This window comes from Abramis brama (genome assembly GCF_963993115.1).
Source record: "Abramis brama genome assembly, chromosome: 1".
NCBI lineage: Eukaryota > Metazoa > Chordata > Actinopteri > Cypriniformes > Leuciscidae > Abramis > Abramis brama.
This window is the reverse complement of record NC_139963.1, coordinates 36,131,730-36,144,457: the sequence shown is the minus strand read 5'-3', so window position 1 is coordinate 36,144,457 and position 12,728 is coordinate 36,131,730. Positions and strand designations below refer to the sequence as shown.

Here is a 12,728-nt window from a genome sequence, read left to right as displayed (position 1 = left end):
TTTGTCGAGTGTCCTTGTACACACAGTCTTAAATGAGTTAGATAAAATCTTAAATGACCATAAAGAGTTGCAAGGACATATGTGTCAGACCTGCGTCATGTGCTTCAGATCTAAAAGTGACAGCAGCCTAATAAACCTGCTGCTGTGATGTCTGTAATTAATGTTAATCAAAGAACAAAAGACAAAGAGAAAATCACTCACTTCTCTTGACTGAATAACTTTGTACCTTTAATAAGGATTCATCCATTTTTAAATTTTAATTTAAAAAGGGGGGTCATCATATTTAGGGGTAATTGGTGTTGTTGCCACAGACCGTTACAGCAGTGCTCTCTGTATTCAGGTGGGCAGTGTCGGTGACGAGGAAGAGTGGAAGGTGTTGTACGAGAAAGAGAACGACCCTGAAGCTCAGTTGCTGGAGGTGCCCAATCTCACACCGTTCACACACTACAGGTCAGTGTTGTTTCTATACAAACACACATTAGATGCATTAAGACAGCAATTGCCATGAAAACAGCATTTTCATTTGCTTTAACCTGAATTAATACACATTTTAACACATTAAATTAAGACAGCTAGATTACTCCAATTACAGTTTAATTACTGAAGACAAGTATACACCGTAATCAGATTCTGATTATTCTTTGCCTGCATGAATAAATCGAATGGTACACAGTTCAAGTCAGCACACTATGGCAATGTTTTCCGTTCTGTGTTTATGCCTGTGATCTTGTTGTTTTCTGCTTCTTTCCCTGAGGATGCAGTTAATTCATTCCTTTCTTCTTTCCTGTTCTTTCTGATCTTGACATCTTTGTAATATTTGTCTTATGCTGAAAAAAGACAATTGAACTGAGATTTGCTACAGAATTGCTGAGACATAGTATGTGCATGAAATCTGTTTACACACAGAAACCAGTTATTTTATGCATGGACTTCAGAATTCACTATACACCGCAAGCAGTGACAGTTGCATTTGAATGATCATTCTGTGAGTGTACAGAATACATCACAGCGAAAAATCACTCCAAACCTTGCAATGGTTGACAGAGTGACCATATCTACAATATTGCATCTTGTGGATTTAACAAACATGCAGGCCAACTGTTTAACCTGTTTTGTGTTGTTGTTGCTGAAGGAAGTAATAGCAACCAATGACTTAATATTTATCAACTGTTCTTAGTAAACTGTAGAGCTAAAATAGTCTCTTTTCACATTCACAAAACAAGTTTAAATATTTGCAAACAGGATGTCACGTTATCCTAATTCACATTTACAAAATGTGATATGCAAAATTCTTTAAAAAAAGATTCACAAATGCAAAGCACAATTCCTAAATATACAAGTATGTTTGCAAATGTTTGCAATGTACAAATTGATTGTTGATTCTGCATTTGCAAATGGTCGTGTGTGTGAGAATCGTTATGGATTTGTGTGGGCTAGTCTTGAGAACGGACATTCTCTTTAGCCAATCAGACGTGAGTTTTCAATCCAGCCATTCATAGTAGTGTAGAAATATTCTTGAAATTAAATAAAAAAGGTTTCCTGTTACCTTAACACATAAATTACAATTAATTCATAAACAAACATTAAAAAGTCACAGCACTTATGTTAAAAACTTGCTTACATAGACCAACTATGTAAAAAGAAAAATAAGAGCTATTCAGTCTCTGTGTAATATGATTATTTCATTCCAATAATATAAATCTACTGCTGTTATCTAAACAGGTTTAATATCTGACTTCAACCATTTGTTTCAGACAGCTTGAATCATCTCTGAGCTTCATGATGAACTGCTTGCCTCAGTGTTTTTCTCTACCCCGCAATTTATGTCAGATCTTATGGATGTTGCCGCAGCCTCTCCATTTGTTCTGCCTGCTGATAAACTTTGATTTCATGGTAATTGGTGCAATTATAAAGTGAATTGGAGCGAGCACAGGGTTCTTTGCCATCTATTTTCCCACTGGGAAGTCTTACCAGTGTTGAGTTAAGTTTTAACAATGTGACTGATTAACTTGATGGTTACAGGTTCCGAATGCAGCAGGTGAATATCGTGGGCCAGAGTCCGGTGAGCGTGCCGTCCCGTGTAATTCAAACCCTGCAGGCTCCTCCAGACATGGCGCCCAGCAGCGTGACTGTACGCACGGCCAGTGAGACCAGCTTGTGGCTACGCTGGGTGGTAAGTGGCATTGTGGTTGAAGATCTGGGCCTGTAACTAAAAGATTGTACGTTTAAAAGTGAACGTTTTTGAATTCCCTGTGCCACTACAACTACAAAAACGCAAATTTGTGAAATCAGGGACGTATGTCTATTACGTGTTTAGTCTATAGGTGCGTTGTGTTTCTTTACAAAGTGACGTTGCCAACTACTGGCCTGGCACGAATAATACAGCGTTTTAGTCGTTTTCGCGGATCCGTGTGTACAGGGATCATTTTAACAACATTGCCATCTGTACCCGAAAAACGTTTCCATTTTTAGTACATCGTTGTCATGTAAACGTACCCTAATACGTATAATTCAGCAGTTCATATCTGCACTGAGAAATATAAAGCAAGCCATGTGCATTATATTCAGTTGACTTCATTCAATAATTCAGGGCCTTAAGAAAACAGGTTCAAGGAAGCAATTACATTGTAACTTTCAGTCCTAGAGTTCTGACAGGCTGTCATTATCTTGGACCACACATGAATTCAGGCTAGGATGTTGAAAGCAGGGTGTTTTTAGACATCTATCGATTTTCACCTGATATAAAGACTGCTGACATGTGAGAGCTAGTGGCTAAATTGAGTTTCTCAAATTGAAGCTCTTTACCTGTCAAATTAAAAGAACATGAGAGCTGATGTTTTGCCAGTTTGTGACATCTCACTTACCTTTTGGCACCCACTCAAAATCGTTCAGTTGATTTTTTGGGGCACGTAAATGATGAAGCATTATTAAATACGCGTATTAAATATAAATATGAGATTTATAGGAGCATGTATATTTAATTGGGTTAGGCTGAGCTCAGTGTGCTTGCATTAGCAATGTTCAGGACTGAGACCGCGTGTTATAGAGGCCACACTGTTTATTTTTACAGTTTCATTTTGTTCATTTTGGTTGGAAGTTTTTTCCAATTTAGTCTATATTTCATCGTATTCTTTATTTTTAGCCCATTTTACCCTGACTGAAAAGGCACATAATTTTAGTCAAGGAATATAATATTTTAACTGAAGATATTGCTCCAAATGACCAAAAAAAAAAAAAAAAAGTGTCAAATGGTAAAAGACCAAATGTTCAAACATTTAGAAAAATTTAGGGTGTGTAGGATTTGTATTTTATTTTTTCTCTTATGCTCAACAGGGCTGCATTTATTTGATCAAAAATACAGTAAAACAGTATAATTGTGAAGTATTACAATAAAAAACAGGTTTCTATTAAAACGGTTTAAAATGTCATTTATTCCTGCGATGCAAAGCAAAATTTTCAGCATCATTACTCTTGTCTTCAGTGTCACATGATCCTTCAGAAATCATTCTAATATGACGATTCGCTGCTCAAAAAGCATTTCTTATTATCTTATTTTATATTGTTGAAAACAGTTGTACTGCTTAATTTTTTTGTAAACCATGATATGTTTTGTTTCAGGATTATTTGATGAATAGAAAGTTCAAAAGAACAGAATTTATTTAAAATATAAATGTAATTATAAATGTCTTTACTGTTACCTTTAATTAATTTCATGGACCCTTGCTGAATAAATGTATTCATTTTAATATAAAATAAAATAATAAAATATATTAAAAAAAAATCTTACTGACCCCAAACTTTTGAATTGTAGTGGAAAATACCATTAACATAACAACATAAACATTTATTCATTAAAATATGCGTGAATATATAAAATATTTGCTGCCATAACCAAACTATATAATGTGAAAACTGTGCCTTTGCTTCAGTGGGTGTCAAATGTTATTATTTAATCTTATATACACGGCGGTTCAGTCCTAAGATTGAATTATTTAAATAAATGAATTCTATTTTTTTCTTCTGTAAAAGACATTGTTAGTTCATTATTAATATCTGACAGTGTTAGTATTTTCTCGTCATTTATTGTCTGCTGTATGTATTCATTAAAATCATGATCTCATCTTCTCATCTTCTCATCTTCATTGCTGATCGTGAAATCAAAACACCCTTTGTCAAGGAACATCCCCGTCAGTAATTCTGTTGACTGATTCTGAGAGTCTGATGTTTCCCCGGCAGCCACTGCCAGAGACCGAGTACAACGGAAACCCGGAGAGCGTGGGCTACAGGGTCAGAGTGTTGCGAGCGGACCTGCGGGGCGAGGCCAGCACACGATTGGTGAACGACAGGCTGGAGAGGGAGATCACCCTGGAGGGCCTGGAGGAGTGGACCGAGTACCAGCTGCAGATCCAGGCCTTTAATTCCATAGGCTCCGGACCCTGGAGTGAGACCGTGAAGGGTCGTACGCGGGAGTCAGGTGAGGACATGATGTGACTGATACCCATGGGATACAGAGATATACTTGCCACTGTGATGCAGAGAGCATTTTGAAATTTCCATTATTCTCAGGACAATCATATTCTCAAATGTAAACAGGTGGTTGGCAAATTGAATTTTATTTCCTTTATGTGATCACATAACAGCCTCTCACAACACTCTCAATCTGTCTGGCTCGAGAGTTGCTCTGAATGCATGCCTACACAACAGATAAGAAGCAAGGTGATTGGCTGCCTGGTGTCGCTATTATCTTTTCTGTTGCTTTCTGCAAGATGCACGCAAGAGAGATTTATGGCCCCAAATGGCTGCAGCGGAAACTCCTAAAATCTGATATTTAAAGGTGAAGTGTGTCATTTCTGTGTCATTGGTGATATAAAACTCAATTGCAAATATGTTTATATTTTATGAAGACTGAGAAAGTCAGAGTTTGCGATACATTTCTCCTCCCCTACCAAGAAACACTCGCTGTGGCTGGATGCGCTTAAATCTGCAGTATAAGGACGCTTTCCTGTCACATATCACATATGCACACTTCAATAAGCTGACAGAACGCAGGTTAAGGTGTATACATGCCAGGCGATATCAGGGAAATGGGCAAAAATCTAGTTTTGTCGATCAGTTAATGCTTAAGCCGTTTATGACCTCACGGTGATAAAGGAAAAAGTTAACGCGTTTTCTTGGCCACACACGTTGTCGGCTTATTAAGCATTATCAAGTTAAGAACGTGCATGTAAACGCACTCTGTGTCAGTACTGTTATGCCCAACCTAGTTGGGCCACTCAAACATATTGCAATTCAATTTGGTGCCACTAGTGGTTCAGAAATTGCACACTTCAACATTTGGATGACTGTATGCAGAAATTAAGTTTGTGTGTAGAGGGAGTCATTATGTAGTTGTGTGGCTACATGTAGGGACGTTCCGGGCTGACCGGGCTGCCTGATATAAGGCCTGGTGCTAAAGGTTTGTCAGTCTTTTAGTGGTCTGTTTAAGCTCACACTCTTGCTTGCTGCTCACATGTTAATGCTGTTTGCTTTCTTTCCATCCTTCCCATGACATTGGACAGGTGACTAATCCACGTGAGTTTACTCAGTACTCGTGGGCCGTGTGTAAAGGCACTGTGCGATAAGGGAGTGTGATTTGTCTTTGTCTGTTTGTGTAGTGCCATCTGGGGCTCCGGAAAATGTGACGGCGGAGGCCATGAGCTCCAGTCGCATCCTGGTAACCTGGGGCCCTGTTCCTGAGCACGAGCAGAACGGCAACATCCTCGGATACAAGGTGGTTACTTGTGAGAAAAGCTCTCTGTTGTTGTTTTGTTTTTGTTTTTACATTCTTTGTGATTTCACACAAATAAAAATGACCTCCGACTGATGTCAAGTAGTGCTCTGAGGTACTCTGAAACGATGTCTGCTGAAAGAGCCCTTGGCTCAGTATAATTATAGCGTCTCAGAAGTGAATAAAGGTTTTTTTTTCTTGTGTATGATTGACCCCTTAAACCATGTTCTATATGATGAAATGACATGCAAGATTTGATGTTTTGGTTCTTGAGAAGAGGATGCATTGTTTTTATTCGTCATTGAAAGCCAGCATTTCTTATAATAACTGCTCATTGCAGCTCTACTACTTAATCTTAAAATTAAACCCTCGAAATATATATATATATATATATATATATATGAAAATAAGTAAAAGTAAATCTATTTAAGAAAACAAGACAAAAAATACTAAAGAAAATGTAAAAAAAATATATATATATATATATATATGTAGATATATATGTTTGATATAACCCCTTTAACTTTATATGCATTGTATGTCATAGAATCATTAAATGTGTTTCTCTTTTAAGCCCTATAAAGCATTTTCCAGTACCATTTTCATTTCATTTTAAGTAATCAACTGGATCATTCATGCATTCATGGAAAGTCTGACCCTTGCAGAAAGATAAATATTTTCAGTTAGATGAGTTAATGTGTACCCATATGTTCAGAGAATCTTCTCTGGTTTAAAGTCAACAGTAATTAAGACAGGAGGCTTTATGGGAAAAAAAGAAAACAAAAGAAGCCTGCTGAACAGAAGACCCAGAGGAACCAACTTCACGCCAGTCTGCCTTACTAACAGCTATCCCTGTGTGTTTCCATTTAATGTGATCTTAAATTAAAGTCGGTCACAATCACAAAATCACACAACAGTGGTGTGAGCCGTGATCATGCTTAATATGCTTATTCTTCTAGGTTCTATACAAAGAGAAAGACTCGGATTTGGAGGCACAGGTGAACGTGGTTAAAGGGAATCTGACACAGTCTGTCTTGCTGAGGAACCTGCGTAAATACGTCCAGTACGAAATCCAAGTTTTGGCTTTTACTCGAATCGGAGATGGGCAACTCAGCAGCCCCGCAGTCCTGGAGAGGACCAAGGATGATGGTGGGCAAATCTTTCTGTTTCATGAGATTCAATTTAATGACCACATAGGGCATTTAATCACATTTAAATACTTCTCCAAAATAATCTGCCATTATTTACTCCCTTTCATTTCATTCCAAACCCATGTGTAATGCAGCTCATACAACAACAATTCATAGTCACATCTTCTGTTAAGCTGCAAAATAAAAAATTAAAAGCGTCTTATAAGTATTGTCAACAAACTTTGTAATATTCCAAGTATTTTGATGCCACATGAAGCTTTGTGTGAGAAACTAATTGAAATATAAATAATTATTCAGTGATAATCTTTTCCACAGCACAGTTTGTAATTTGAGTAGCTAAAATGTAACTTTTGTCGTTAAAAAAATAAAAATAAATTTAAGATTATTTTAAATATCTCCATTCTCGTTTCAGGGCAAAGTCATGAGTTTGAAACGGCATGAGATGAATAATGACCGAATTTTCATTTTTGGATGAACTATCCCTTTAATGCTGTAACTCTGTTTTATGTGCACCCTCCTTGACCAAGCTGTGTAAGTTTATGAGCTGTCATGAATATTGGGCATTTGCTCTGCACACGAGAAGTGCACAGATTGATGTGGCCTTGGACTGTATTGAATAAAAAGATAAAATGCCATTTAGTCTTGAGCTCTTTCAGACACTTTTTTGAAGGTCTTCTGTAGTTTTTGATGCTTCATTTGTTTTTGGTGTACATTCTTTGCCTTTGTATTGACTTCATTGATTCGCACACAGTCGTTTACCTCTTTCCACTGCTATACATGCCTTTAAATACTCTACAGACTTTTTTTTAAGATTAGAAAACTTAAACATTTAGAGTACAACACCACAAGAACTCTGTCTGTGAGGATGGCCTCCAAATGTTTACTTTATGGACTTCAACTTAAATAGACTTTGAAGGGTTGGCTGAATTTGAGGAATGAAAGCTTTCAGAAGAGAGGTATGATAGTTTTCTATCTATTATAACAGTGATTCACTCCGGTCAGATTTACAGACAGAAAACTGATGGTACACTCTTATATGATTGCTATACAGCCAAAAGGGCCATAAGGGACAGACTAGAGCAGAAATGTGTTTTTGGGAAACGGCATAAATAAGGTTGTTCTGGGGAAACAATTGATATGCGCAGTGTACCTAGAGATTTGTCAGATAAAGCAACACAGTGTGCACAAGTGAAGTGCTGAATTGTAATTTCTCTCATATCTATTTATCTCATATTATATTTATTTCATTCAAGGATGTTACACTTGTAAACTTAATTTTAAATATAAACCATCAGTTCTTTACTCAGAAATTAGTTTTGTTATCTATGTAGCTCAATGGAAAAGGAAGCATTGTATATGTTAAACTAGACTGTAACCACACATTCAAGACTATGACTAAGGGGAATCAAATGTAATGGTCTACAAATCATCCAATGAAAAAAACCACATGGGCTTATAACTAATCTGAATATTGTGAGGGACAACTATATTTTGATTGAACTTTCACCAGAAAAAAAACTTTCACCAAAAAATAAACACATTTTCCCAATCAAAAGTCTGGTCAAGGTTGGTAAAAATGTTTGATTAAACTCTCCTCCCTGTGTGTCCTCTGTTTAACGTCCAACAAAACTCAATACTAATTAATTGTGAAACATTTAACAACTGCTTTGAGCAGTGGCGGCCCCTGGCATACACAATAAAGGCAGTGGCCTGGTGCAGCTTGTGGCGCTGTGTGTGGAGACAGTTCTCAGAAGTGCACTACATTTTCACAGATTCTGTACAGGTTCACAGCATTGTGTCTGCTCTCTGATCCTCTTGCCCTCTCACTGCAAATGAATTGTGACTTAGCGGGTAACTTTTTCCTGTGCTTTACTTCTCTGCCCCCTAAAACTTCGGCTGCTTTCTGTCTGCACCATAGAAGTAGAATAAGTGATCTGCCCATGAAAAGTCTCTTTAACTTCTAGTAGCCAAAAATGCTGCCTATACCATTTGTAAGGTTTTTTTTTTTTTTTTTTTTTTGGGTTGGGTTTTGGTATTAATGTTTGTATTTATTTATTTATTTATTTATCTATCAATAGCGAGGTAAAAAGGCCCCTTCCTGCAATTATGTAAATCTCTCCAGTCCTAAAAAGTTAAATTACAAAATGTATTCATTATTTTAGAACGTAAATCAATAATAGTAATTAAATAAATTATGCATGTATAAATATAATAAACTTAAATGTAAATATAAACACTTATTTATGTTTTAATGTAAATATTATAAATCTTAATTTGTAAAGCAGCTACAACAACATGTCCCCCTCAACGTGATCGTTACAGCCTTGTAACTAACCCACGTTTGTCACATTGTGCAGTTTTGAGCAGTTTAACTTGCCTCACAAACCAAAAATCCTATCACAAGAGTGGACGTCATGGGGATAGCGATAGAAGCCTTTTCCCCCGGCTTGTGAGAGCCATTTAAAGAAGCCCACTATGTGATATACAGGGGTCAGCCTTAATCCAGCCGGATACAGAGTCACGTTAATGGAGTCTGCATGCCTGCGGTCAGCTCTGTGCTGCTCTCTGAATAAGAGATAACAGGTCTCTTTTAAACGTGGCTGTAAATGGAGCTCCCCCTCGACAGACGCGGAGAGCTCGGGCCATTTCACCGCCGCACTTTTATGATGGAAGCGCAAGGCCCGGGCAGCATGTTCCCCCGTCTGTGATCACTCGACCTTGGCAGCAATTATCTGTGTGTTTGCCTTTTAAATTCCCCTCCAGAACAGACCTCATTAAGGACTAATGGTACAGCACCGTTTTAGCCAGGCCCGAATGGCGTACGCAGGGGTTTGGAGATGCTACAGGCCGTCCATCCTGTTTGGGGTGGATTTGAGTGATTGTCCTGGCTTTTGTTTGCCTAAACCTAAACATCCTGTAATTGGATTTAATCAGAGACGTATCAGCAAAACAGGCAGCAAATTGGACGGTTCTTTTTTGTACTGCGATTAGATAAGCTTGCCTTACAGTCTTTAATGTCCGTATGTCTCTGAAAAGATTGGCATGAAAGTGTTTATTAGTGACCCGCTAAAAGAAGTAATTACTAAACGGATTTTCTAATTGTAGATGCAGAGTAAATGCACGCAAGTCACGAGTCGTGCATCATAAGTGGCTACCCCTCTTGTGCGTGTAATCTCCATATAAGCCTCATGGCACACGAAGGGCTGATAGCAGGATGATGAATGCTAGCAATACATCGGAAAGAGAAAGAGGTATCTTGGGAAAAGCACTCTCTACTGTAAGAGCTTCTTCTTGTGGACATGTGTCCCTGTGGACCCACACACTATGACTGCAAAAAGCAATACAAATCAAATCGCTGTCAGATGTGTTAGATTTATAAGTTCCTTAATGTCCAGGAAATGAAACATAGAATCCGCCTAACCGACCGCATCGACTGGGGGAATCCAGAGAGAAATACAGAAGCGGTCGAGAGACGGCACAAACGTTGATTGTGTTTGTTCCACATTTGTACAGCATGGCTATTCTCGTACAACACAGCAACAGTGTGTTTGCAATGCTGTTTTCTGAGTGTGTGTGTGTATGTGCCTCAGGCCCACCACTGTTATTGGATTCCCTCCATGTTATCTGTCGCTCTACAGGTGTCCTGTTAGTGGATGTATAGGTCTGTCACAGATGCCTTGGAGAGAGAGGAAAGTGTGTATGTTTAGAGGTGAGATGCACCAGCAGGGGAAGGAAACATCCCCCTTAATCAAGGTCCTCTAAAGCGGAGCCCTCTTTTAGCACCGGTGGCGCACTGTGTCCTTCAGAGTCGGGCGCAACAGTCATTACATCCTCCAGTTATCATTGATCTCCTCCTGTAGGCAGCAGATCGCCCATCAGCAATTAGCTTCAGTCTTAACGTACAATGGTAGAGCCTTGGCTGTCTAGCGGAACATGTGGCTCAGCAATAGCCCGCTTCAGAAGGGGTAGAGTGAGTGGGTGTGCCATGTGGCAGCACTCATGGAGCAGCATGGCTCTAAATACTCTTGTCAAGGGCAAGACGACAAAGTCTAAGGGGAGAACGACCAGATTTTGCCGCTCGCTGGCCGACAACTAATCATTAGTAGTGTTTGCTAAGGAAGATTTGGGCAGAATTAACCCCACATTCCAAGTAGATCTTTGCCGCTAAATTATACCTCATATCACATGGCTTGTAGATTCAATTTTAGACCAGAACACTGCAAAGCAACATGCTTACAGACTTTCAGAGCACCCTGGTGACCACTGACAGAACCCTAGCAAACCAACCTACAACACCCTTGCAACCACATAATAATGTACTGACAACCACCCAGAACATCTCAGCAACTACATAGCAACACTTTGGCAACCATCCATATCGCCAAAGCATTGTGCTAACAACCACTCAGAACACTTTAGCAACGCCTTGGCAACCCTCACAACATTCTAGCAACCACCTTTAATACAATAGCAACCACACTGCAAATCCCTGGCAAGCAACTACAGTATCCTTGAAACTAGATAGCAGCATGCTAAAAAACACTCAAACTTCTTAGCAGCCGCATAGCAACGCCTTGACAACCCCCACAACATTCTAGCAACTAACTACCCTGAATAAAATAGCAACCACATAGCAAATCCCTGCCAAGCACCTACTGTATCCTTGCAGCTATATAGCAGCATGCTAGAAAACACTCAGAACTTCTTAGCAGCCACATAGCAACACCTTGACAACCACCTACAACCTTTGTAACTACTCAGAATACTAAAGCAACATTCTAGCAAACACTCAGAACTTCTTAGCAGCCGCATAGCAACTCCCTGGTAACCACCAAAAACACCCTAGTAACCACTCAGAATACTATAGCAACATACTAGCAACCACTCAGAACTTCTTAGTAGCCACATAGAAACACCATGGCAACCGCCTAAAACACCATAGTAACCCCTCAAAATTCCACAGCAACATGCTAACAACGACTCAAAACTCAAATTTTTTTTCAGACTTCACATTATTTGTCTTTATAGCAAAGCGGATCAGAGAAAAGTATTTCTGCACAGATGGATGGAACACAAGCATTCACTCTTAAAGACGGACTTTGTTAACCACTGAAGAGATTTAATCCTGAATATGTTTATTAAACTGCCACAGTTTGAGTGCTGTCGTAACTGTCTCTTTCTTCTCATCTCCTGTGTATTTGTCTTTTTATGAATGTTACTTTTTTTTTTTTTTTTTTTTGTCCTTTTCAAAGCAGTTTTTTTTTCTTATAATGACCTTATCCTGACGTAAATACCATTTCAGAGGCTGTCTCAGAGGGCCGCTGCTGCCTTGAAAGCTAAATAACCTCTATTAAAGCTCTTTGATTTGGGCTTGTGGTTCGGCTAGAATTCAAGAGAAAGATTTCTATTTCTATAAGGTTTATAGGTGTTTTAATTACTGTAAGAGTCATGTGATGATATAGTAGTCTCATCTTTGCACCCTCATTTCCCCTTTCAACAGTTCCTGGGCCACCCGTGAGACTTGTGTTCCCGGAGGTGCGTCTGACAGAGGTGAGGGTGGTCTGGCAGCCCCCTGTGGACCCCAACGGCATTATAATGGGTAAGAGAAAAAGAGAAAAAAAATTCCAAAATATTCTTATCATATTATTATACTACTGTTTAAAAGACTACCCCCAAAAAATTATAACATTGATAATAATAAGAAATGTTTCTTGAGTAGCAAATCATCATATTAGAATGATTTCTGAACGATCAAATGACACTGAAGGCTGGAGTAATGCCTTCACAGGAATAAATTTTAACACATATTA

The 12,728-nt window shown here is 38.6% G+C and overlaps 1 protein-coding gene across 2 annotated transcripts in view; it reads left to right on the top strand.

The window, feature by feature from the left end:
• Nucleotides 1–12,728, top strand: part of sdk1a (sidekick cell adhesion molecule 1a) — a 396,478-nt gene that overhangs the window by 346,280 nt on the left and 37,470 nt on the right. For both annotated transcript variants that reach the window (XM_084124950.1, XM_084124951.1), the window contains exons 23-28: nucleotides 341–450; nucleotides 2,023–2,173; nucleotides 4,237–4,474; nucleotides 5,655–5,770; nucleotides 6,727–6,916; nucleotides 12,419–12,517. In XM_084124950.1, coding sequence (XP_083981076.1) covers nucleotides 341–450; nucleotides 2,023–2,173; nucleotides 4,237–4,474; nucleotides 5,655–5,770; nucleotides 6,727–6,916; nucleotides 12,419–12,517 — 904 coding nt within the window. The remainder of the gene's footprint in view (nucleotides 1–340; nucleotides 451–2,022; nucleotides 2,174–4,236; nucleotides 4,475–5,654; nucleotides 5,771–6,726; nucleotides 6,917–12,418; nucleotides 12,518–12,728) is intronic.